Source organism: Rana temporaria, chromosome 7, assembly GCF_905171775.1.
Source record: "Rana temporaria chromosome 7, aRanTem1.1, whole genome shotgun sequence".
Lineage (NCBI taxonomy): Eukaryota > Metazoa > Chordata > Amphibia > Anura > Ranidae > Rana > Rana temporaria.
This window is the reverse complement of record NC_053495.1, coordinates 99883771-99910990: the sequence shown is the minus strand read 5'-3', so window position 1 is coordinate 99910990 and position 27220 is coordinate 99883771. Positions and strand designations below refer to the sequence as shown.

Here is a 27220-nt window from a genome sequence, read left to right as displayed (position 1 = left end):
CTCGAGCACCGAGAGAACTGGTGGTTGCATTTAATCGCTGAAGGCCATTGTTTTTCTGAAAAAATAATTATCTAGCTTTTTTTTTTCCCCACTTAATTTGTGGGTTTGATTTGATAAAGACTGACTTGGACTTGAGTATGTCACATATCATGGATATGCCTTTAGCTTTTGGGTTAGTGGAGTTTGGGTGATTCCAAACTTGTGTGGGGATCGGGGTATGGTTCGTGTTGAGTTGCTGATGGAGTGAGATGATCTGGTTGTGCGTCAAGAACTCTGGTGAAGGAATGTGGTACTTGGCTTGTATGTCCAAAACTGACATAAGTTTATCATTCGCCATGAGGTCTCTTAGGTAATGGATAGCTCTACTCAGCCAGTGAGTCAGGTTTATGTTCGGAATTAACCAGTGGAGGGTGTCTAGTGGCATGGGAATGTTGGCAGAAGGTAACATTGGGTGTGTAACTTCTCTTAAGTATTTCCATGCGTTCGTTGATGCTTGTATGGTGGAGTGGTCTATTGAAATATTTGTATGTGGCAAGTTGTGTGCAATAAGAAGGGACCGCAGTGATTTAGGGGACATCCAAGCATGTTCTAATTGGCACTATGGTTTGGTATCAGTTTGGTCAAACCAACCTCTGAGCTGATCCAGTATCGCCGCCATGTAGTGTTCTTTCAGAACTGGGAGACCCATTCCGCCCACCGCTTTGTGTTTCCTCTGCAGTATTGGAGGAGGATCTCGCTCTACTACCTGCCCTCACAAAGGAATTGGAATTAAGAAAATAGTGGGATATAATTTGATCTTTTAGAGGTTGACGATGGGGGGAGTTAACTGAATTCCCAGGTAAATTATAGAATTTCGGGACCACAGGAATGGTAGATCCCGTTGAAGGGCTGTTTTTGTGGCTCTATCAATTGCTATGCCAAAAATGCTTGATTTAGAAGCATTGACCTTACAGTAGGCCACCTTACCGAATAGTAGAAACGTGTCGTGGGCTGCGGTGAGAGAATCATATGGGTTAGTGTCAATATGACATTGTCTGCGAAAAATTTGATTTTGTGGCGATTGCCCTGGGAAGAGATGCCCTGGATTGATGGATGAGTTCTGATCTTTTCTGCCAGGGGCTCCATGACCAGGGCAAAAATAAGTGGGGACAGGGGGCATCCCTGTCTGGTCCCATTTGATATTTGGAAGTTTCTGGAGAACATACCCTCCGTGTAAACATGTGCAGAGTATAGCGCCAGTATAGCTTTTTGAATTGGGCCCATCAGACCAAATTTCTCTAGGACCCTAGCCAAATATCCCCAATGCACTCTGTCCAAGGCCTTCTCTGCGTCCAAAGTGAGAAGCAGAGAAGGCCTTCCAGATTTTTCAGCCAAATGTATGAGATTTATCATTCTCCTGGTTGCATCATTTGCTTGGCGACCAGATACAAAACCCACCTGATCCTGGTTGATAAGTTTCAGTCGAAAAGTCGACAGTCTCTTAGCAATTAGTTTGTTATACAATTTAACATCAACATTCAACAAAAAAATGGGTCTGAAATGTTGTGGCACAGTAGGTTCTTTACCTGGTTTGGGCAAGGTAATTATGGTGGCTGTCAGCATTTCTGGTGGGAAGGAAGCTTTGGACATTGCGGAACAGCTGGTAATATTCATATGAATATCCGTCGGGACCTGGTGACTTATTGTGCGGCATACTTCTGATCAATTTTTCTATTTCAGGTATCGTACCCCAAGTGTGTCGAGATCCTATGGGGTAAAATGACCACACCAGCCAAGCAGACACTGGCTGGAGAAAGCACCCAGAGGCGATTCAGTTCGCATGTGTAGCGCTATACAAGTCATTCATTCATTCATTCATTCATCGTGAAGAATATATTAAGTGAGAAGATCTCTGTTTGGGATAGTGTGGGTAGGTTTACTGATGTGAGGAATTCTTTTATCATGTCTGAAGGCTGGTGGGTGCCTGGGTCGTCTTTTAAGATTATATAATGATTCATAATAGTCGTTAAAGGCATCTGCTATTTCTTTGGGGTTGGACACTGTCTCTCCTGTTTTGGGATTCTTCATGTGTAGGATTTTTTGTTTAGCTACTTTTGTCTTTCAGCTGATTTGCCAGCAGTTTCCCTGCTTTGTTGCCACAACGGTAGGTGTGGGCTTTTAATATGCGAAGGCGGTTTTCTTGCTGAGAAATCAGGTGTGTTCAAAGTTCCTGCCTAGTGTAGAATAGTTAGTCTCTAGTGTTTTGGGTGGTATTTTGTTTGTTGATGAGTTCAAGATTTTGGATTTTAACCACTTAACGACCGCCCACTGTAAATATACGTTAGTTTTTTAAAGATGGATATCTCGGTAACGGCAGCAGCTGCTGCCACAACCGAGATATCCATCTCTTCAGTGAGCAGTCCTGTAAACGATAATGGCGGTCTCTGTGGCGGATTCGCTGCGAGTTTGCCGTTTATCGGTGGTGGGAGAGGGCCCCCCTCCCGCGCCCTCCCTCGCTTACCGGAGCTGTCGGTAGCAGCGGAGGCGATCAGGACCTGCTGTGAGGATGCGAGTGAGGGCAAGATGGCCCCCACCCGTCCCCATAGCATTGCTGGGCGGAAGTGACGTCAAAATGTCAGTCCCGCCCAGCGTCTTAAAGAGACATTTTTTTGTTATTTTTTTAAATGACAAAATGTTCTTCTTTTTTTTTTTTTTGCATTTAAGTCTACATATGAGATCTGAGGTCTTTTTGACCCCAGATCTCATATTTAAGAGGACCTGTCATGCCTTTTTCTATTACAAGGGATGTTTACATTCCTTGTAATAGGAATAAAAGTGATAATTTTTTATTTATTTTTTATTTCAGTGTAAAAAAATATAAAATAAATAAAAAGAAATAAAGAAAACAACAAATTTTTTTTTTTTTAAAGTGCCCCGTCCTGACGAGCTCGCGCACAGAAGCAAACGCATACGCGTGTAGCGCCCGCATATGAAAACGGTGTTCAAACCACACAAGTGAGGTATCACCGTGATCGTTAGAGCGAGAGCAATAATTCTAGCCCTAGACCCCCTCTGTAGCTCAAAAAATACAACCTATAGAATTTTTTAAACGTCGCCTATCAAGATTTTTAAGGGTAAAAGTTTGACGCCATGCCACGAGCGGGCGCAATTTTTAACCGTGACATGTTGGGTATCATTTTACTCGGCGTAACATTATCTTTCACAATATATAAAAAAATTGGGCCAAATTTATTGTGGTCTTATTTTTTTAATTCAAAAAAGTGTTTTTTTCCAAAAAAATACACTTGTAAGAGTGCTGCGCAAATACGGTGTGACAAAAAGTATTGCAATGACCGCCATTTTATTCTCTAGGGTGTTATAAAAAAATATATCATGTTTGGGGGTTTTAAGTAATTTTCTAGCAAAAAAAAAACGTTTTAGTCTTGTAAACGCCGAATCTGAAAAATAGGCTCGGGGGTTAAGTGGGTAAATAACAGGTCGTTGAGCCGTTTAGTTTGCTGCTTCCTAAGCTTAGAGCTTAGTTGTATGAGCAGACCTTGAATGTACACCTTGCGTGTGTTCTAGAGCGTAAAGGGACCGACGGGGCATTGATCTTGAAGAACTCCCTTAGGGCTTCTCGATTTTTGCTTTGAGTTTTCAGGATGGGAGAGAGTGAATAGATCATTGCGCCATCTGTTTGTCCTTGTTTTGGCCCCACGAACCCCCACACTAATGGAAGTAGGAGCATGATCAGACCAAATTATCGCATGTATATCAGATTTGGTAATCATTTGCAACATGAATTTGTCTACCAAAAAAAAAAAAAAAAAAATCTATACATGAGTACAGTGAATATTATAAAGTATCCTTCGCGCTACTGTGAGTAAATAAAATAATATAAAACCAATGGTGTAAATGCCGCAAAACCTAGTAGTGTTTACAATACACACAAGTGAAATAATATAAATAAAGTAAATATAAATTAAGTCCCCAGATGAAGACATGTGACTGTGTCGTAACGCGTAAGGATTGCCCATGGGCAGACGTACACCTGGAGTGACGCAAGAAGGCACTGAGGACGCCGCTGGCTGTTTGAATTATTGCACTTGTTTTTGTTATTGATGTAAGCGCAGGTTATTCTTTAATAAACGTCCCCCTGCTTTTTACATACTACACTATTGGAGGCTCTCTGTTTTCTCTCTCTCCCCCTGAATGGAGCTTTATTAGGGATTAATCGAGGAGGTGTGCACCGAGTTAACTAGCACCATAGAGGGAAGGCTATAGACAGCTGGAGAGGTCGTAGAAGCACCAGTGAAGTGTGGCAGGTGGGAAGATCTGTGGCTGTGAGGAGGTGTATGATGCAAAGTGACCCTGGATGCTTTTGACACTTGGTATTGAGGTGAGAGTTCTGGGAGCCCGTATACAGATGTGATCAAATCCTTCACTGCCATCTTCATACATTTTCTCCCAGTGGACATTCAGCCCCGTTTTTGTTCTCCCCTTTGGCAGTTTCACTGCAATACTATACACTGGACACTTACCACTATTTATTTATATTTACTTTATTTATTGATCAACATGTTTATGATTATTGATTGATTACCACTCATCACCTCTTTTATTTGATACTGTTCAGTCTTTGCGCAAAACCCTTTCTTTATATTATACATGAGTACATGTGATGTACATTGGGAGAAAAAGGAAAAGTCCCTTTCTGTGGAGTGCTGGCATCTCCATACATCCACCAGAAGATGTGATAAACTGGGCCAATGTTGCCCTTCGTAGTTGTTTACGTATGGGGTTAGAAAGGTCCAAGTCTTTATCTGGGATTGCATTTGAAGTCCCCGCATAAGATTACATGTCCTTGTTTTAGGGACGCCACTCTTTTCCATATCTTCTTTAAGAAGCATAGTTGATTTGTGTTTGGGAGGTACCAACTTGTATTTAATTTTAGCGATCTCACACACAAAAATTATATATCTGCCTGATGCGTCTAGGTAAGTTTCAAGTTGAGTGAATGGAATAGAGTCCTTGATGGCAATTGCAACTCCTCCTTTCTTTTTGGGACCATTCGCCATATACACATACACATTTACACATGTGAGAATTTGTGGTGGCAAAATTTGGGGGGGGGGGGGTTGTGAGAGATACAGTGAGACTCTTGTAAGCGGATGATGTCAATCTTGAGCCTGATCGCTTCTTTCCAGGCCATTTGTCTTTTGTGAGGGCTGTTCAAGCCTTTCACATTGAAAGAGGTCATGTTAAATGCCATCTCCGAGAAATGGAGAGTATGTACCTTGCTACAGTATGAGTGTGCCAATGTACTCTTTTGTTACCTGACAATGAGTCTGTTGTCCTTGTTGTGAGGATGTGTAGAACTGGGGAGCTGGTGCAGGCGGGTCTAAGTGACCTCAGGAACCAATATGGAAGTCCGTCCGGTGTAAGTCCTGTAAAGATGAACGGTGAAAGGAAAAAAAACAAAGGGAAGAGAAAAACAGAGTTATAAAAACAAGCGATTCTATGAGGAATTTTGTGCGGAAGATTTACAGCTAGAACTTGGGGGGGGGGGGTGTAACAAGAAAAAAAAACGGTGTGGCATTTTCCTGGGCCACAAGGGGATATAGAGATGAGGCGGTAGATAAGTATGCCTTCAGCCTGTTTCAGCATCATCAACTAGAGTTGATGGAGGTGAGTGTGGCGTGTTTTTCTCAGTGTTGTGTGGGTCTAGGATATGCCAATCTCTCAGGAGTCGGAGGCCTTCCTTGACACTGGCTATCGCATAGGAGTTTCTATCTTGGTGACCAGCAGTTTGGCGGGGTAAAGCCATCGGTAGGGGATGTAATGATTGTTCAGCGGCTTGGTGATGGTGGCCAATTGCCTGCGTTGTTGCATGGTAAATGCTGAGAGATCTGCAAAAAATTACAGTTCTTGCAGTTCTAGGGGAAGATCATCCCGACGTCTTGCAGACATCATGAATTGGTCTTTTTGTGTGGTAGAAGTGAATCTGGACTATAGCGTCCCTTGGCAGACCTCCTAAAAGCAGTGCTTTCAGATGCACCGCTAGAGGACCTTGTTATTGATCGCATACACCGTTTACCAAGGCCAAAAAACATCTCATCTTTATGCAACTCGCCATGGACGCCTCCCATTTCTCCCCTTGATTGTGGTGTTTTCCTCCTTGGCTGCCCGCAGTTATACGCCCCCACAGCTCCTGGCAGGGATATTTCCTAGCTTTCCTCAACCATCGGGTTTTAGCATTCGGTGACCAACTTTACAGCTAATATGTACTGTAAGTAACTCTGGGGTGTTCGGTTTTCTCTTCCCCTTACATCCCTATTTAATTTCATTTTAGTAATTTTGAATATTTATTATAGATACGCACTCTGCACTTGCTTCTGAAGAAGTGGAACTTCATCCACGAAACGGGTCAAGCTTTTAAATGCAGCTTTTTTCATTAAATCGTGCATTTACATAATACTCTGTTTTTTTTATTTTATGTATCGCGTGCAATGTAATTTTGAATATTTTATTGTCTATTATATGCTCGTCATATCTTCCATGTGCATTTATATGAATAAAGTAATTTTTTTATTGTGCAATTTATCAATTTATATTTGTCCAAACTCACATCCCACTCAAAGTCCCAAATTCCCCCCCCCCCCTTTCTCTTAACATGGAAACAAAGCTGGAAGCCTGACCGGTTTCGCTGGTCATGCCGGCTGCTTCAAAGGCAATTGTTGGGGACAGTTGCCTCTGAAGCTTCCGGCGTGACTGGCGAAACCACGTGCCGTTATTGACTCTGACTCCATGCTGTTTATATGGGAGTTGGTCTTACACAGGACACTCTCATGGACTTTAAAGTGGTTGTAAAGTCAGAGGGTTTTTTATCTTCATGCATTCTAAGTTAGGAAACCGGAGGAAACCCACGCAGTCACAGGGAGAACATGCAAACTCCAGGCAGTTAGTGTCGTGATTGGGATTCAAACCAGCAAACCTTTTTACTGCTAGGCACTACACCACTGTGCCATCCCACAAGGATTATTTCTTGCAGCCATTAATAGTCAGTAGACCTGCATATCTGAGAGATGCAAAACAAGTACTAAATTACATTAAGGCTGTTCAGATGTGAGATGGCACCCTATTAGTGACAGCAGGCGTGTCATCCTTTTATATCAACATAGGGAGGGCATCATGATGGAATGGCCGCTGTTGAGTACTATATGCATAGGTTAGAGACCATTCCCACAAGACAGCTTATTTTGGATTTATTGGAATACACCATGCATTCTAATATTTATTTATTTATTTATTTTTTCCAGTTTAATCGCACATACTTTTTGCAAGTCAAAATCCTATTTGCAGTAAAGCATATGGTGCAGGACCCAAACTGATGCATCTGGTGATGGTATCATTATGGAAATATTACATCTAATTCGTGTTTTTTAAATATTTATATAGGATATGAAGATGTTGGCTGGGTAATAAAAAAGAAAACAGTTGGCATCCTCAAGAAAGAAGCAACTTTTGAAGAGGAAGACCTGGAATTACTTTCAAGGGCGTGAGTAGACCTAGAGAATGATGTGTTGGCACTGGCTTTGTGACAGGCCTTAAGGGCAGCACCTATAAGTGGGTGTACAAGTACTGATGAAGGATTAAAATGCTTTAGTTAGGTTTATCTGCAGGCTGAATAGGAATATTAAAAATATAGGCCAGCCATACCACCTACATGTTTGATATGCTGCCAGCTTTTTGAGTTTAATCCTAAGTGTTTTGCCTGTCCATATACTGTATTTCAAGACTATTGTCTATGGGATGTAAAGAAAATATTTATGTTTTCATAAAAGTTTAACAGGAAGGCATAAGTTAACAACTTGCCGACTGCACACTATAGCTTTTACTATATTTATGTGATTCTGCTCTTCTGGGTATGAGCGCGTAGTCACACCACAAGCCGATCAATACACACGTAAACACTGGTTAAACACATTTAACTCTTCGATCACCCTATATGGTTAACTCCTTCCCAGCCAGTGTCATCAGTACAGTGACCATATATTTTTCTTCTGGAACGAATTATGCTTGTAATCCAAGGTACCACTATATATATATTGCCTGCTCTCATAAGCTCCATGCTTCCATCCTTTACATACTGCCAGCTGTTTGAACCTCTGCAGTGCTCTCATGAACATCCGGCCCACCATCTTACTCTCTGCACTCCTCTACTACACATCTTACTCACTAAAACAGTTCTTCAAAATCACTTGTAATATCTCATACCTTGCCCCTTCTGGAATTGGCATATACATAGAGTATTTATTAACAGAACAAAAGCAAGATGACAACATGTAGAGAAAGGAGTTTGTTATGGTATGTAATAAATTGAGGTTCACTTTGTCAAGCTTCTAGGCCTAAAGGGATTGTAAAATAACAAACGTGATGCTTGCCTGCTCTGTGCAATGGTTTTGTACAGAGTAGCCCTGAATCTCCTCTTCTGGGGTCTGCCACGGCTGGCTCCTCCCCCCTTCTGAACTTCCAATAGGGAGCCATTTCCTATTGTGCCCTCCTGAGCATTAAAGTAAAAAAAAAGAAAAAACTTTTACCTATACAAGCACTTTAAAGCTTAGCTAAACCCAACCACAGAAATGTTATATATTTTAAATTACCAGGGCCTAGATGTGGAGGGTGCAATACTTTTCTTTTGTAGGCTTTTTCACCTGTTTCTACTGCCATAACTTCCTATCCCCGCCACACTTCATCCATCGCGGAGCAGCTTTTGTAACCTTTTGTAACCTTAGTACAAAACTTCTCCTTTTCTTCCCCATACCATAGAGAAGAGGAAATTGTTGTCCAGAGATTACTGGAAAAAATGTAACTGAGAAGAGTGCAGTGCAGGCAGAGAGCACAGAAGTATCTGTTTACAAGATTTCTGACAGGCTCAACAAGTATATTTGTGCACTTATGAACAGATAAAGCAACACATTTTTAGATGTACTGTATATTTAAGACTAAAGAGAACATATTTTTGAGGGGTCACTGTTTAGGATTCACATACACTTAAAATTAAACCTTTACTCGGCTGGAATTTCAAGAATTTACATTCTAAACACATAGTAAAAAAGGTTTAAAACACGTTGCTGACCTCTGTAGCTTTTATGTACCGTGAAGAACAAAGAACGAACAACTTGAACAATTTCTGTGCTTTTGCTGCAAACTGTAAATGATGATGTTACAACATTGTTGTACTGTACTATGCTTGATAATATTGCAAAATTACAATGCCCTCCCTGAAAAATAAAGAGGGGTATGTCTAGTCCACTGGTGTAGCGATAAAAAGCCTGTAAAATGGTACAATGAACCAATTCTTTACTGATTTTATTTTAAAAATTTAGTTGTATGTAATTTTACTAACGCATATCATTTTCATACTTAGAAAGTGGTTTTCCTGGAGGACTGGACCTCTAATCACTTCCTCTAATAATGGCATCCATTGATCCATATCAGTATATAATAGTAAGCATATTTTTTTTCTATTATTATTATTTATTATATACAGGATGTATATAGTGCCAACAGTTTGCTCAACGCTTAACAAAATGAAGGCAGACATTACAGTTACATTACAATTTATTTGGTACAAGAAAAATCAGAGGGCCCTGCTCATCAGAGCTTACACTCTAAAAGGGAGGGTCAATTGATACAAAAGGTAATAGCTGTGGGGGATGAGCTGATGGAGGAAGTAAAACAGTGTATTAGTTAGAAGCAGGATAGGCTTCTTAAGAGAAGGGTTTTCTCGGGTTTTCGTGGGGGAGGAAATGTTAAGAGCTTTGTTTTAGATAGATGGATTCATTTTGAGCAAGTGGCTTGACTTTCAGGCCGATATGTCTGTTAGTAAATCAGTGATGCGTGAGGAGACCGATGGGGTGAGCTGAGGGGCACAGAGATAGATTTAGGTGTCATTGGCATATAAATGGTAGTGGAAGCCGTGGGAGGCTATCAACTGACCCAGGGAGGATGTGTAGATTGAGAATAGTAGAGGCCCAGGGAGAGAACCTTGGGGGACCCCAACACTAAGAGGAATTGGAGAGGGGGAAGTGGAGTTGTAGGTGAGATAGGCAAGAATTAAACCAACGTAGGTAGAGCGCAGCCATGGAAACCAAGTATATTTTGTTTTTTGAGGAGGAGGGGGTAGTCAACTGTATCAAAGGCAATGGAAAGGTCCAAGAGTAAGCGTATGGAATAATGACTGCTGGTTTTGGCTGTTAGTAATTAGTTTGTGAGTTATTATTTTAGGATGTACTGTATATTTCATAAAAAAAACGAATGTGAGGAAAAAATTAAAAATGCATTCTTTGATGGCAAATGCAAGAACTATAATAGTTCTTAATCTATGGTTTGAGATCGTTCTGAACATTGTGTATTACAACTTTATATACTGATTTAATTTTCTTCTTTGAGGTATTTTTTCAATATATTGAAGTATGAAATCTGAAAGGTTTTTGTGATGTGTGTGTGTATATATATATATATATATATATATATATATATATATATATATATATATATATATATATATATATATATATATATATATATATATATATATATATATATAGTAACCTTTGAGCATTCAGTTGAGTAATTTAAACATGCCTATGTTTTCAAATGTAGCTGGCTGATGAAATGTGTGTGGGGTGCCTATAGGCTAGAACAGGGGTCTCCAAACTTTTTACTTCGAGGGCCACATTGTATATTTTACAGATATTCGCGGGCCGAAAAAAAAAGAAGCCATTTATAAATTACTCCTCAGCTATGGAATAGAGCAGAATTTAAAAAAAAGCTGCCATTAGCAGGGCTGGATGGTGCACCTGTATCCTCTGCCCGCACCTAAATGCCAGAGCCTCGTGCACTAGGGCCAAATATTAAGTGTGCACGAGGCCTTAGATCAGTGTTCCCCATCAGAGCCCCCTCCACATCTACATCCCCACCAGAGCCATCACCACATCCCCATCAGAGCCATCACTACATCCACATCCCCACCAGAGCCCCCACCACATCCCCACCAGAGCCATTACTACATCCACATCACTACATCCCCATCAGAGCCATCACTACATCCCCATCAGAGCCATCACCACATCCCCACCAGAGCCATTACTACATCCCCATCAGAGCCATCACTACATCCCCATCAGAGCCATCACCACATCCCCATCAGAGCCATCACTACATCCACATCCCCACCAGAGCCATCACCACATCCCCACCAGAGCCATTACTACATCCCCATCAGAGCCATCACTACATCCCCATCAGAGCCATCACCACATCCCCATCAGAGCCATCACTACATCCACATCCCCACCAGAGCCCCCACCACATCCCCACCAGAGCCATTACTACATCCCCATCAGAGCCATCACTACATCCCCATCAGAGCCATCACTACATCCCCAACAGAGCCATCACTACATCCCCATCAGAGCCCCCACCACATCCCCATCACTACATCCCCACCAGAGCCATCACCACATCCACATCCCCACCAGAGCCATTACTACATCCCTATCAGAGCCATCACTACATCCCCATCAGAGCTATCACTACATCCCCATCAGAGCCATCACTACATCCCCATCAGAGCCATCACTACATCCCCATCAGAGCCCCCACCACATCCACATCAGAGCCATCACTACATCCCCATCAGAGCCACCACTACATCCCCATCAGAGCCATCAGTACATCCCCATCAGAGCCCCCACCACATCCCCATCAGAGCCATCACTACATCCCCATCAGAGCCACCACTACATCCCCATCAGAGCCATCACTACATCCCCATCAGAGCCATCACTACATCCCCATCAGAGCCCCCACCACATCCCCATCAGAGCCATCAGTACATCCCCATCAGAGCCCCCACCACATCCACATCAGAGCCACCACTACATCCCCATCAGAGCCACCACTACATCCCCATCAGAGCCACCACTACATCCCCATCAGAGCCATCACTACATCCCCATCAGAGCCATCACTACATCCCCATCAGAGCCCCCACCACATCCCCATCAAAACCATCACTACATCCCCATCAGAGCCACCACTACATACATCCCCATCAGATCTCCCACCACACACAGTTTTGTCCCCCCTCTATACTTGTGCCCCCCCCCCCCCAAGCACAGTATTTTCCTCATCACTGTCTGTCTGCAAGTTTCCCCGTATATCAGCGTGTTCTGTGCTGCTTGCCTGCTTCTGAAGAGCCAGCATTAGAGCAGACACGCTGTACTTCCCGGCTCCCGCCCCTTTTACACAGACAAGCTGTTACAGCTAAAATTAACTAACTCTGGTGGAGGAGCTGGGAAGTGCAGCAGGTCTGCGCTGAAATCCCTCAATGCATGTCAGAAGGCAAAGCAAGCCGTCCCTGCAGTGAGTCTGATCACTGAAGCTGCGGGCCGGACAAAACGTCCTAGCGGGCCGGATGTGGCCCGCGGGCCGTAGTTTGGAGACCCCTGGGCTAGAACATGTTTTCTTAAGCATGACTCGGCACTATTGTCTATTATAGCTAATTGTGCATGATAATGGTAGGAGAAGAGGCCATTAAAAAAATTCACTAAGTACTATTTTAAAAGTTTGAAAAAATTACCTTTTTTGTAAAGATTTATTTTAAGTTATCTACATATAGTGAGGGGAAACAAGTTTTTGATCCCCTGCTGATTTTATTTTTTTGCCCACTGACAAATAAATGATCAGCCTAATTTTAATGGTAGGTTTATTTTAACAGTGAAAGACAGAATAACAACAAAAATATCCAGGAAAAACGCATTTCAAAAAAAGTTATAAATTGATTTGCGGCCGCTTTAAGGGGTGTGTGTATATATACCTGCCGCGGTACTGAGGAGCTGATGCGTGTGCCCAGCGGCCGCAATGTCCACGTTCTGACGGGAGAGGAGACAGATTGTGTGTTCCTAGTATATAGGAACACCGATCAGTCTCCTCCCCCACAGTTAGAACACTCTTAGGGAACTCATTTAACCCCTTGATCACCCCCTAGTGTTAACCTGTGCCCTGCCAGTGAAATTTATACAGTAATCAGTGGCTATTTATAGTTCTGATCACTGTATAAATGTCAGTGGTCACAAAAAAAGTGAAAAAAGTGTCTGATCTGTCTGCCGCAATGTCTCGGTTCCAATAAAAATCGCAGATCGCCACCATTACTAGAAAAAAAAATGCCATAAATCTATCCCTTATTTTGTAGACGCTATAAATTTTGCGCAAACCAATCAATATACGCTTATTGCAAAGATTATTATTTTTTTAAACAGGGATATTTATTATTGCAAAAAGTAAAACCTTTTTTTTTTTTTCAAAATTGTCCCTCTTTTTTTTGTTTATATGCCAAAAAAATAAAAACGCAGAGGTGAACAATACCACCAAAAGAAAGTTCTATTTGTGGGGAAAAAAGGACGTCAATTTTGGTTGGGTACAGCGTTGCACAATGTCAGTTAATCACTTTGGGACCGCCGCACACCGATATTCGTCGGCACTTTGAACAAAGATAGCTTTGCTATGGCAGCAGCTACCAACATTCTACCATGTTTTCTATGGATTGCTTCCTTTTTGTGAAATACCTGTTGATGTGCCAGTCCCCCTGCTTTCTTGTTACAAACTGACCACGCAATGCATGGAACCATCCTGGCATGGTCCGTTTGCTTCTTTTGCATTCTACTTGGAAGCAAAGCCTGCTTGTACTTTTTTTGTTTGTGGTCTTTTAACATCTGTGGGATGATGTTTTAAGAGTCTGTGGTGGCCAGTGCTCTCCTGTATGCAGTGGCATTCTGGGGAAGTAGGCTTAGGATGGCCTACACCAGGGGTGCCCAACCAGTGGCCACATGTGGCCCGTGGAGCACTCTGATGTGGCCCGCGACCTCCTGCTCTGGGATGGTGGGTTGGCAAGCACAGATCGTGGGTTGCTGACCAGCCATCCCAGAGCATCAGTGTGGTGAATGAATCCTGGGGTCGAGGAAGCAAGCGGCTGTAGAACAGAGTCTTAAAAGCCAATGCTTTCTATATAGTGCCAGCTTCTGTCACCAGTGTTACCAAATGCGCTCTGCCTGGGACGGCAACAGCCGGTGATACCTGAATGGAAGACTGTTATTAAAGGTAAGTTTATTACTAAAATCACATTGTACATATGGGCATCGCTGTTCAGCAGTGGTTACTGGGCTGCTTTCAAACTGATTTGCAGGCAAATCGCAGAACACCCGCGGGTTACCTGCACTGAGCCATAGACTTTTGTTATTACCTGCGGGTTTGGTGCTCCACACCTGCAGGATATAATAGAAGTCTATGGCAAAGTGGAGTTAACCCACATGAAAGCCATAGGTGCACTATGCTCTACCCTCCGTGTCGGTAAACTACAGCGCATCAGTGTGAAAGCCTTGGGCCCCTTTGATATGATCAGTGCAACCCAATCAGACCCTCTGTTTACCTCTATGGAGCATCACATGTAAACGGGCTTGTGGCTGTTCACTCCCACCTACCTCTAATCCAATCTGCTAAACAAAAAAAAAACAGAAGGGGGGATCCGTCCCCTTCTATCTGGGTGGATCAAATCGGAGGGCCCATAGAGTAGAGTGGGCTGTGTCAGTGTTTGCTCTGCGTATGCAGAGTGGACACAATACCTGTCATCCGCCCGCTCCACTTATTGTGGCCCGCGACTGGTTACCAAGTTGCTTAAGTGGCCCTCACGCTTCAAAAAGTTGGGAACCTCTGGCCTACACCAACAAACTAATTCGCAAGGCCAGTGATGTTGTTGAATTGGAGCTTTCATTCTCAATCTTCGACAACTCCCACCCACTCCAGCGGAGTCCCATCAGTGACAGATTGTTACAACCGCGATGCACCACAGAGTGACACAGGAAATTGAAGGGGGGAGAGAGAATATATTTATATCATGTGTGTGTGTTTTTCTCCGAGTGCTGGATGTGAGGATTTAATCTGGTTTATGATCCGGATTTTTTAGGTTAATCATTTTGGGTAATGCTAAAGAAAGTGGCACATTATTTGTAATTTGGTAGTTTGATTTTCTGTTATTTTGTAATCTGTTATTTATTCTATGTTGTATTTTAATAGTATAAATGTTTTTTTTTTTTTTTTTTTAAAGAGTATCGTTTGTTATTTTTATTTGGTACTAATTGCTGTTATTGCTAATTTTATTGTGTCTTGTTCTGTTCGTTATTGTGATCTTGTGTGGTCTTCGTTGAATGTAATTGTATCTTAAGGATTTTCCTTTGTGATTAATAAAGCATTCTGAATACTCCAGCGGTCAGACTTCTGATGACACGCCCCCTGGCACAGCCCTTTACTGGGAAGATCAGTGTACCGCTGTTTCTCTGCCTTCTTCTTACAAGCCCCTCCTTCCCAGTTGCTCAGTGTATTTTGTCTCTTCATTTTACACTGGACTGGTGTCTGTACTTTGTCCAAGCTGCTTCTGCTGCCACCACCATCTTTCTAGACCCATATGCAACGTAGAGTAGAGGTCATGTGATCGTTTATAAAATAGAAATGAATGTTTGTGTATATGTATGTGTGGATATATTAAAGCAGCTAGCTTCTTCAGAAGGAGGTCAGCAATGGCCATGCCCATGGTACTCTTACAAAGAATTTACTTAGTGTCACTAAACCCACATCGTAAAAAAACTACCAATAATGGTGTATTACATGCTGTTCATACTCGCTATGAGATTCGTTTTCTGTATTTTGCAAAAAACATGGTTGATCCTGCTGCCCTCGATCTCCACCTTCTGTCCATGTCCCCAATTCAGCTAGGGATTTTGCAGCTGTGGTGGCAACTCTGCACACCCTTAGTTTTAGGGAGAATAAGTATGTGTGAACCCACGCAATGGAATGAATGCCAGCAGGCAATAAATATAAGAACTGTTGCCTCTACAGAGCATTAGTTTTAGGGAGAGTCTATGCTGAGCATTTCCTCCCCATCGCATCTGAGCAGCCCATGTGACTATAAAGTCACACATGTGGGTTTATACACAGTGGTAAATGACAGCCTCCTCCATGCTCACTAACCAGCTAAACACAATGGGGGTGGGATATTGGATGTAGATTAATGGTGGCTTCACCTCCTTGTTCTAAGACATGAGTTGGAGGGGAGGTGATGCAGCCTGTGACTGGCAGTAATCCCCCCCCCACCATGTTATTTGCACAAAGGAATACAGATTTAAAGCGGGGGTTCACCCTGTTAAAAAAAAAAAATATGTTTTTTTTTATTAGACCATTACATTCGGCATCGTAGCGCGAGCTACGGTATGCCGGTCTTACATTTTTTTATCCCCGTACTCACTGTGCTATCGATGATTGAAGAATCCGGGGAATGGGCGTTCCTATGGTGAGAGAAGGTGATTGACGGCCGGCCCTGGCACGTCACGCTTCTCCGGAAATAGCCGAAATAGGCTTGGCTATTCACGGCGCCTGCGCATAGCCTGTGCGCAGGCGCCGTGAATAGCCGAGACCTACTCCGGCTGTCTTCGGGGAGCGTGACGTGCCAGAGCCGGCCGTCAATCATCCTCCCTCTCCATAGGCACGCCCATTCCCCGCGGGAGTCGGATTCTTCAATCATCGATAGCACAGTGAGTACGGGGTTTAAAAATTTAAGACCGGCATACCGTAGCTCGCGCTACGATGCTGAATGTAATGGTCTAATGATGTGAAGGAGGGTGAACCACCGCTTTAAGTGTGTGTGTGTGTGTGTGTGTGTGTATGTATATATGTGTATGTGTATATATATATATAGTGTGTGTGTGTGTGTGTGTGTGTGTGTGTGTGTGTGTGTGTGTGTAATATATATTTAATCTCTATCTCAATTTAAAACTTTTTTTTGTTTTGTTTTGAACATGTGACCAGTAGCAGAGGGCTAGAAGCGTCTCCAGTTTTTTTGCCAGCAGACAGGCTGGAAAAGATTTGGGTTATGTGACGTAGGGCTGGGGAAAAAATCGATTTGAATCTAGAATCGAGTTGAGAGGTCAAATCGATTCAGGTTTTCAGCAAATCGATTTTTTTTTTATTATTATTTATTTATTTTACCAGGACCAGGCCTAAAAACTCCTGCCCGCAGCTCCTCAGGACCGGCGCAGTGTCCATAAAACATCGTGAATCAAGTTTTTCTCTTTCGTTCTTGGACAGAAAGCCTTCCTTTAGGAGTTGACTAGGCAGAAACTTATATAAAAGGTTAACTTATCATACACCCCCTATAGCCCCGCCCAGGGGGCGGGCACTCTGGGTATAACCCCTTTTCTGCCTAGTTTCAGGAGAAGACATGGCTCCCTTCAGGCCCATGGCTTGAAGGCTGTTGGTTCAAGATTTTGGATTTTTATATTTTATTTTATTTTCCTGCGATCTTCGATCAACTGCCGACTGGGCGACAGGCTGGATCCTTGTATTCTTCCCAGTTTCGGCCATCGAGCGTGTGCCGATCGTAGCTGCGCGATGGGTCGTCCACGACATGCTCAACACTCTACGGGTGGCCGGTGAGCTATGCGCTCCAGGGCTTGCATCAAGACCGGTCTACAGGGCCGAGTCGCAGTAGCCTGGCTGACAGTCTTCTGCGTTACCATGCAGATGCACTGTCCAGGATGCTCCAGCATAAAACCACAGGAGGGTAAGTACTACTATCGGCAACAAGGTTAGAACGGCTATCCTCCGGCAGCATTTCCCCATGAAACTGGGGCCTCTAGCGTCCCGCTTGGCGGCCATTTTCTTTGTAGCCCATGCAAGTATTACAGCATTGGCGGCCATGCATTTGGGGCCTCAGTATGCTTGACCTCTAGTGCCTGAGCAGCGGCCATCTTATAAATCGGCAGCCAAACAGACACATGCTGCTGACTAGCAAACAAGTTGATAAGGACAGCAACCTTGTAGATAGAAGCCATTCAGCAGACTGACAGTTATATTCAGCGGTCAAGAAGCAGCTCAACTAAATGGCACTGCACTGCTTGTTCCAGGGTGGTGAGTCCTCTGGGGGGGGTACCCCTCATCTCTGCTGCAGTTAAGAGGGTGTCCACCTTTCTTGGAATCCCTGTGTCAAGCCTGTGGGCAGCATGGCGTCAGAAACAGACGTTTTTTTCCCCTGAAACACCTGAGCTGGCAGGTGTTTCCCGATGTACCCGATGTATCGGTGGCCCCTGTACCCGATGTATCGGTGGACCCTATGTCGGCAATCCTAGATGCCTTCATTGCCAAGGTGGAATTAGCGCGTGGAAGAATGGAGGCTAGAAAGCGACCCCTCCCCCGCCATCTTCTGGGGACAACTCAGATACAGAGCCAGGTCTAGCTACCACTCGGGACCCTGACTCTGAGGTATCTGACGGTGCAGACCTAGAGCGGCCAGACAGTGAGGATGACTCTGGACCGAGGTCAGCTCGCGAGAAGGCTCTGGTGAGTGACCTTATCACCGCAGTGCGAGATACCCTAAAAATAGAGGGGTCTGTAGAAGCAACAGAAGCGCTGGTCCCCTTTGGGTTCCGTAAGGCGACCCGCACTGCTAAAGTGTTCCCTTGTGTGTCTTATTTAGACAAACTTCTATACAAGGAATGGGACAGACCACAATAAAAATTTTGTACCTAAAAACTTAGCGGTACGTTGCCCACTGGAAGAGAGTTTCTTAGACCTCTTTCACATTGAGGCGTGGAGCCGCGGTGACGGTATAGCCGCGCTATTTGTAGCGTCGTATTTACCGCGATATTCGGTCGCTAGCGGTAAGGTTTTAACCCCCACTAGCGGCCGAAAAAGGGTTAATACCGCGGTTTCCCATTGATTTCGGTATACACACCGCTCCTATACCGCAGTAAAGATGCGGCTAGCAGGACATTTGGAGCGCTCCTGCTAGCGCACCGCTTCAGTGTGAAAGCCTTTGGGCTTTCACATTGAACACTACAGGGCATGATTTTTCATGCGGTATAGCAGTGCTATTTTTAGCGCTGTACCACATGAAAAACACCTCAATGTGAAAGGGGCCTTAAATGCACCTCGCCCCCCATAGTGGACCCTCCTGTGTCCAGACTAAACAAGCTTACCACCCTTCCGGTGGAGGGGGCTCCTGCCTTTAAGGACCCGGCGGACAAGAAGGTAGAGTCGTATCCCGTAACCTATACACTGTAGTAGGTTCAGCGGTACACCCAACCAAAGTTGGGGCGCTGGTGTCCCAGACACTCACGGAGTGGGCAAAGTTACTGCTCAATGGGTTACAAACACATCACGCTTCCACCCACGAGGTAGCCCTAGCAGAACAACTGGTACAGGGCCTAAAATTTGTGTGTGAATCAGCCTTGGACACTATTCCTCTGCTGGCCAGAGCCTCTGCTCAGGCTGTGTTGTTACGCCGTCTACTGTGGTTGAAGAATTGGTCTGCGGACCAAGCTTCCAAGAAGGCCCTAATGGACCTACCCTTTAAAGGTGATAGACTCTTTGGAGCTTGCCTGGATGACATTATTAAGGATGCCACAGGAGGTAAGAGCACCTTGCTCCCACAGACCTATAAGGGGAAGGAGCCACATCGGCGACAGGGGCCCGTAGACATGTGCATTCGTTTTCGTCCGCAATTCAGGTATTTTCGTTATTTTAACAAACGATAACGAAAGCACACAAAACGAAAACCTAGAGATCCGTAATAAAAAAATGCTTGTTTTCGTTTCGAATATAACAAATTAATATAGATGGGAGATTCGACATGACGGTGACTGAATAGCAATCTGTCTATCGAACCTGATATTCTACTACACACGGTACTTTTCGACATTATAGAGAAAAGATTCGACAAAGCATCGAAATTCACCGAATCTGTCATTGAAGGCTTATGGTGTATATCGAAAGTGCTGAGCAGATTCGACGGAGAAGATATACTGCACTCGTACATTTTTAATGCTCCGCCCTTAGGCTATAGAAAAATTCTAATGCTGGTTGACTAGTAATAATAAATAATAATAATATAATTATTATTACTAGTCCTACAACGTTAGAATTCTTGTAGGCGGAATATTCGACCGGAAATGTACAATTCAACGTAAAATTTCGATGTTCCGTCGAATATTCTTTGACCATTCGACACTGAAACCAATTATATCTGGATTTTCGAACGAAAGCTATTCCCAACGAAAAACGAAATAAATCAAAACGATTTTCGGGACTAACTAAATAAATTTATTTTTCTGACAAATGAAATTACGAAACAAAATATTTCAGTTTGCACATGTCTATTCTTTACCACACCCAAGTGTTTTTTTTGCCCTCCCAGCGCTGCAGGAAGAAAACCACAGGCCAATAAAGCGCCTGCTCAGGGACAGAGACGTCCCTGGTTTCGCAAACCCAACAAACCCGTTAACAAGACCACGTCCGCATGAAGGTGCGTCCCCACCCATCCTATCCTGGACCTCAGGGCCCTCAATTGCTTCGTGAAGGTGCAAGGATTCCGGATGGCATCAATCCGCTCTGTCGTTACTACCCTCCAGCCGGGGGACTTTCTGGCATCCTTGGACATCAGGGATGCCTATCTACATTTCCCCATATGCACAAAGCATCAGAAACTTCTGCGCTTTGCGGTCAGGGAAGACCACTATTCATTTGTGGTTCTCCCCTTTGGCCTGGCATCGGCAACAAGGGTGTTCACCAAGGTGATTGCCCCAATTCTCGCCCTACTAAGACAACGTGGCATCGCTGTTGTGGGCTACTTGGATGACCTGCTTCTGAGGGCCGCTACAGCCTCAGAATTAGAGGTGAGCGTGTCTATAACATTAGACCCTCAGACACTTGGGTGGCTACTGAACATTCAAAAGTCAGTAATGGTAACGACTAGTGTATCTGGGATTGATTCTGGACTCCTCAGAGGCAAAGGTTTGCTTCCCTGTGGAAAAGTTGCAGACCCTTCGGGCTGCGGTGCGGTAGTTGACATCCCAGAAGGGTCATCACTCCGCTTTGCATGTGAGTCATGGTGGCCTCTTTTGAGGCGGTACCATAGGCGCAATCTCACACGCGAGTGCTACAGAAGGAAAATTCTGTCCAGATGGGACAAGTGCCCATCATCCCCAGATTATCAGATCCGGGTGAGCCACCTGGTCAGGGCCACCGTCGGCCATATACATTCCTGGTGTGGAAAACTGGCAGGCGGACTACCTGTGTTGCCAGATGCTGGACCAAGGAGAATGGTCTCTGCACCCAGAGGTGTTTCAGCTCTTTTGCCCAAGATGGGGCACGCCAGACGTAATCTCCTGGCGTCTCGACTCAATTGGACGGTATTGAAGTTTGTGGCCAGGTCAGGAGACCCATGGCCAGATGCGACAAATGCGTTAGTGGCGCCGTGGAGTCAGTACCGGCTAATCTATGCCTTCCCTCCTCTAAAGCTCCTGCCTCTTCTGCTTTGCAGAGTGGAGGCAGACGGGATTCCTGTGATCCTAATTGCTCCGGATTGGCCTTGGTTTCCTTGGTACGCCGATCTAGTGCAGCTAGTAGCAGACGCCCCCTGGCGTCTACCGCCGAGAGAGGACCTGCCGTCACAAGGTCCCATACTTTATCCTGCTTTACACATGCTGGCTTAACTGCATGGCTATTGAAAGCCAGGTACTAAGAGACCGGAGCCTGTCGGATTCTGTGATTCCTACCATAAGGAAGGCTAGGAAGTTATCCTCTAGGAGGATTTATTATCGCACTTGGAGAGCTTATTTAGCCCTTTGCGAGGAAATGAAGTAAAACCCACGGACTTATTTGGTTAAGGGACAGATATCTGCCCTGGCTGTTTTCTTTCAGCGACCCCTGGTGACTCACTCTCTAGTGATAACATTTCTACAGGGGGTTCAGCAGGTGGCCCCTCCAGTCCGTCCTCCACTACCTCTGTGGGGATTTGAATAGCAGACGCATCTTGGCGTCTACCGCTACGAGAGGATCTGCTGTCGCAAGGTCCCATAGGTCATCCTGCTTTACAGTCAATGGCTTTAACGCCATGACCTCTAGGTGCCTCAGAACCACTGTTTGAGAACATTAGGGAAGTTCCCTTGTTGACACTTTCTCAGAAAGTGGTCCTTTTGGTGGCTGTTATGTCAGCTAAGACGGGTTCTGAGCTGGCGGCCTTGTCATGAAAGGCTCCCTATCTGATTTTCCACAAGGATAAGATGGTGCTGCCTTCGCAGCCTTAGATTCTTCCTAAGGTATTTTCGACCTTCCATCTCAAGGAAGACATTGTACTGCCATACTTGTGTCCTCATCCGTCGAATCCTAAGGAGACGATGTGGCATTCCTCGGACGCTGTCCGAGCTCCGACAACTGGAGTTCAGACTCGCTGTTTGTTTCGGTGGCTGGTCCCAAGAAGGGCCCAGCGGTCTCATCGGCCACCATTTTGAGGTGGACCCGACAGATCCTGATCAGGCTTACGCCATAAAGGGTCAGGCGCCTCCCTATCACGATGCATTCGACCAGGGCAATGGTGCCTCTTGGGGTTTCTGACATCAAGTGTCTGTTTCCCAGGTGTGTAAGGTGGCGACCTGGTCACCCGGTCACACTTTCACTAAACTTTACAAGTTGATGTGAGTGCATCTTCAGATGCTTCTTCGGCTGCAAAGTTTTGCAGGCAGCTGTTTAGAGTTACAACTCCTCAGTTGAGGAGCTCTGTTTTGGGGTGAAGTTTAATTTTTTTGCTGTTACCACCCCTCATTTTGACACTGCTTTGGGACGTCCCACTAAGTCAAGATTAAGGCTGTGTCCGTCTATGAACGAAAGAGAAAATACGTAAAATCTTTCTCTGAGTTCATGGACGGACACGGCACCCTCCCCTCCTTTTTATGTTTGTACTATTGGCTCAGCCTAACTTCTGCATACTTTCAGCTATTAAAACCATTCAACTTTTAAAATGTTCAGCTCTTTCAGCTAATGATGGGACTTTTTCAACTTTTTTTCTACGATTTATAACTTTTAAAATAAGCTTTTTAACACTTTTTTAACATTGAAGTCAATGAGAGCATGCTTCAAATCCTTAAAATTTTCTTCCGCTCCCAAAAGTTTCAGCTCCTTCTTACTTTCACCTACAGACTCCAAACTTTAAAATGTTCACAAAATATTCAGGCTATACGGCTATATCTTTTCAGTTTGATATCCTTTACAGTTTATAAAAAAAAAATTTGAAAAAATAAATAATTTTTGAAAACAAATGAAATAAAATCATGTTTGAAGAACAACATTTTGAGAAAAACTAAAAAATTTAAAAAATGTGTTTGATTTTTTTTTTTAAATATATTTTTTTAAATAAAACAAAAAAAACATTAAAACCATTCCTACTTTTCCAATTATTCTCACTTCTTCAATGTTTCTTACAGATTTACAGTTTCCACCGTAACTCAAGCCACTCCACTCAGTTACTTTGCCCACTCCAGTTGTAGACTACTGGTGGAGGCAAGAACACTTCACACAATTTCCCCAGACATTTTAGCTTTTCTAGTTAAAATTACAGTGCCATTATCCATATACAAAAATAGAAGGGAAAAAACATATCTGAATAACAGAACATAACGATTACGTATAGTTTGTCCACATCGCCCCACATACAGTACATTTTTGAACATATATATTGGGTTTCCATTAGTTTAGCCATTTATTCCCAGGAATCTACATTGTACCATATTTGGAATTTTAATAAAAGTATTTTTTTCCTATCTCAAGTTCAAAATAATTTATTTACCGGTATGTAAGTTTATTCTTTTGATTCTAAGAGATTTATTGTTTCTAGTACTGTATTGTGAAATGATAAGCTTAGGAAATCTAGTAATATCTTATTTTGTAAGAGCTATATGATTTGTGTCTAGGTTATTAGCCACAATCTCTACTGTGAAAGGAATGGATACTTTTTTTTTTTTTGCTAATCCTTCATAGATGAAAGAAGGCCCATTTCACAACGGCATTCCTTCTGTTTTTAACCCATCTGCTGATGGCTGAAAAATGTACAGCAATGCACTCCTTTTTTTAATTTTTTAACAAACAAAGGTGCTTTTTTGTAATAGAAAGTCAGACAATACAGTATACCTCTTGACATGGTACAAAACAGGACATACAATAAGGAACATCCGCATACAGAAGATAGCTTAGATCAGGCATTGTAACAGGCCACATCATGTCACTCAAAGAAAAACAATGGCAAAAAGGGCAAGTCCACCAATAAATGAACCCCACACACCCTCCCCAGAGGTCACAGGAGACAAGACCCAGGTCCATTAGGAGGAAAACCAAGGAGCCCATACTTTTTCATATTTCCACGGGCAACCACGATTAATGTAAGTGATTCTATACATAGGTAAGGAAGCCTCAATCTGTGCTTCCCAGGAGGAAAGGGATGGGACAATCCATTTCAAAAGCATCTCTTTCTTAGTGTAAAATAAAAGGTAAGAATCAGTCATTTCAAATGATGTGGGCGTTGTGCATCCTCGTGCACCCCTAACAGTACCAGCTCAATCAGCACCTGGAGGGACAGCTGCAGCCTTGAATTCAGTTCACAAAACACCTCCGACCATAACCGTACTACAACAGGACAGTCCCAAAATGCGGAGAAAGGTACCAACTTGAGTCCTACATTTAGGGCACATGGGATCTCTGGCCGGGAATATGCGATGGAGTTTTTGGGGAGTGTAATAAATTTTATGGAAGAATTTGACCTGAATAAGCCTATCCCTGGATGCAATGACCAACTTAGGGCCATAATCCAGGCAGTCTTCCCAGCCCTCCCTATCCAATGAGGGTATGTTACTGCGCCAGGCATCCCACAGTTTCTCCATCTTGGGGGAGTCCTTACTCAAAAGCGCCCTGTACAAGGTAGAGGCCTAGCAAGATCTCCCGGCACCAGAAGCTCCTCTATGGGGTCAGCCTGGAGAATGGGCCGCTGAGGGAACTGGGCCCTTGCCGCATGCTTAAGTTGCAGGTATCTGAAATGCATCCAAGGGGGCAGGCGGTATGCACCCATTAATTCCAGGAAAGGTAGTAACTCGCCCCGGGGCGCAATGTGGCTCAGAGTAGTGATACCAAATCATGCCCACACCTGAGGGTCCAGAATGGAATGGAAGAGCGGGGTTGCCCCACAGTGGATGTGCGGGGGACCACTGATCGGTTTCAAATAGAGCAGCCGTCTACACCCTCCATGTCGCCTGAGTAGGCCTGGGGACCACCTCATATGCCCCCAGCCCCCTATAGACAAAAGTACGGAGGTCGGCCAGTGAACCAAGGCAATTGGCCTCCAGGCAGACCGCTGCATTAGATCTGGAGCCCTGAAACCACCAATGAACCAACACCAACTTTGAGGCCCAAAAGTACACCTGGAAGTTAGGGAGGGCTAGGCCCCCATGTGTGCAGGCAACCACAAGGTGGAGCGTGCCAACCTGGGGATTGCACCACCCCAAATAAAGGAACCCACACAGTTATTAATGTCTTTAAAAAATGAGACCGGGTCCCACACTGGACAGTTCCTAAAGAGGTAGGTAAACTTAGGCAGTATCATCATTTTTAACAATTTTTTTACGACCGAGGAGGTTAAGCGGTAGGTCAGCCCAGGCAGTACACCTGGAACGCAGGGTAGAAGAAGATTTTCACCGCTCCAGGTGAGCCCTATAGACAATCAGGGACAGTCGGATTACCAAGGTGCTGGCAATGCACGTAGCAGTAGCAATAGGAGGAAGGAGATGGACAGACGCACTCCGAAATAACTTTTCAAAAAAGTTGTCTTTTATTTTCAAGCAGGAACATGCATAATCACCACAACCATAAACCAGGACAGCCGACTAGTTTCGCACTCTTGCTAGTGCTTAATCATGGCCATGATTAAGCACTAGCAAGAGTGCGAAACTAGTCGGCTGTCCTGGTTTATGGTTGTGGTGATTATGCATGTTCCTGCTTGAAAATAAAAGACAACTTTTTTGAAAAGTTATTTCGGAGTGCGTCTGTCCATCTCCTTCCTCCTATTGCTACTGGAACGCAGGGTAGTCGGGACCGGCTTTAAATTTTTTTCAACATACTTAGAAGGGTCTCTGGTCACCAAAACACCAAGGTATCGGAATTCCTCCACCCACCTCAGGGGTGAGGGGGAAGCCCCAGAAACCGTACCATCATCAATAACACAGATTTATCCCAGTTGATTCTGATGCGTCACTGGCATACAGGGACAGCCGCTCCTCCAGCCTACCCACCCGCAGGCCCAGGACATCCGGAGCACTCCTGATCAAAATCACCAGGGGCTCCAGAGCCAGAGCGAACAGGCCGGGGGAGAGCGGGCATCCCTGCCGCGTACCGCGATACAAGTTAAAGGGTTCAGAGAGCCAGTTGTTGGTGCGGACTCATGCTCTAGGCATTTGGTAGAGCAGTCTAATCCCATGTATGTACCTGGGGCCAAACCCAAAGTGGTGCAGAACCTCCCAGAAAAAAGATCCACTCAACAGAGTCAAATGCCTTCTCGGCATCGAGAGAGCCAATGACCCTGGTGCCCGGGTTATCATGCGGGATGGTGAGGTTTAGGAAGAGGCGCCTAATATTTTATATCAGTCCCCTTACCAGGCATAAACCCAGTTTGATCAATACCCACCACGTCGTCAATGACCCGGGACAGTCGGAGGGCCAAGATCTTTGCAAAGACCTTTGCATATACATTTAAAAGGGAAATGGGTCTGAAGGGTTCACAATCCAGTGGATCCTTGCCAGGCTTGGGGATTAGTACAATAATAGCCTCATTCATCGAATCGGGCAGGGCCTCCAAGGTTCCAAACTTAGAGAGGAGTGAAGTTAGCTTAGGGGCCAGGATTTACGTAAAGTTCGTATAAAATTCAGATGACAAGCCATCCGCCTCAGGGGCCTTCCCATCCCAGAGATGTCCCATGGCCACCTGCACCTCCTCTAGAGTGATATCTGCTTCCAACCCCTCCCTGGCCTCATTGGAAAGATCGGGGGAACGATAAGGGGTCTAAAAAGGAAGCGAGGTCCGATTCTTAAAAATCCGCACGAGAGGAGTAAACGTCTCTAAAAAAATTCCCCAAAACGACGATTGATGCTATCTGGCGCAGCGATCAAACAGTCTTTGCTGTCCCTGATGGAGCCAATAGGAGTAGATGGCATGGCACCTTTGGCCAACCAGGCCAAGAGCCTCCCATTTTTTTCCCCCCATGCTCAAAGACCCTTTGGGCCGAATACAGGAGGGCCTTATCAGTTTGTGCTA

At 44.3% G+C, this 27220-nt stretch overlaps 1 protein-coding gene across 3 annotated transcripts in view; it reads left to right on the top strand.

The window, feature by feature from the left end:
• The window catches only part of PLA2G4A (phospholipase A2 group IVA), a 227098-nt gene that overhangs the window by 38844 nt on the left and 161034 nt on the right, over window positions 1-27220 (top strand). The window contains exons 2-4 of one of the 3 annotated variants that reach the window (XM_040359753.1): window positions 3967-4378; window positions 7438-7537; window positions 9410-9489. In XM_040359753.1, coding sequence (XP_040215687.1) covers window positions 9457-9489 — 33 coding nt within the window. In that variant the 5' untranslated portion in view covers window positions 3967-4378; window positions 7438-7537; window positions 9410-9456. The remainder of the gene's footprint in view (window positions 1-3966; window positions 4379-7437; window positions 7538-9409; window positions 9490-27220) is intronic. The other 2 variants (XM_040359754.1, XM_040359755.1) reach the window with 2 other exon arrangements.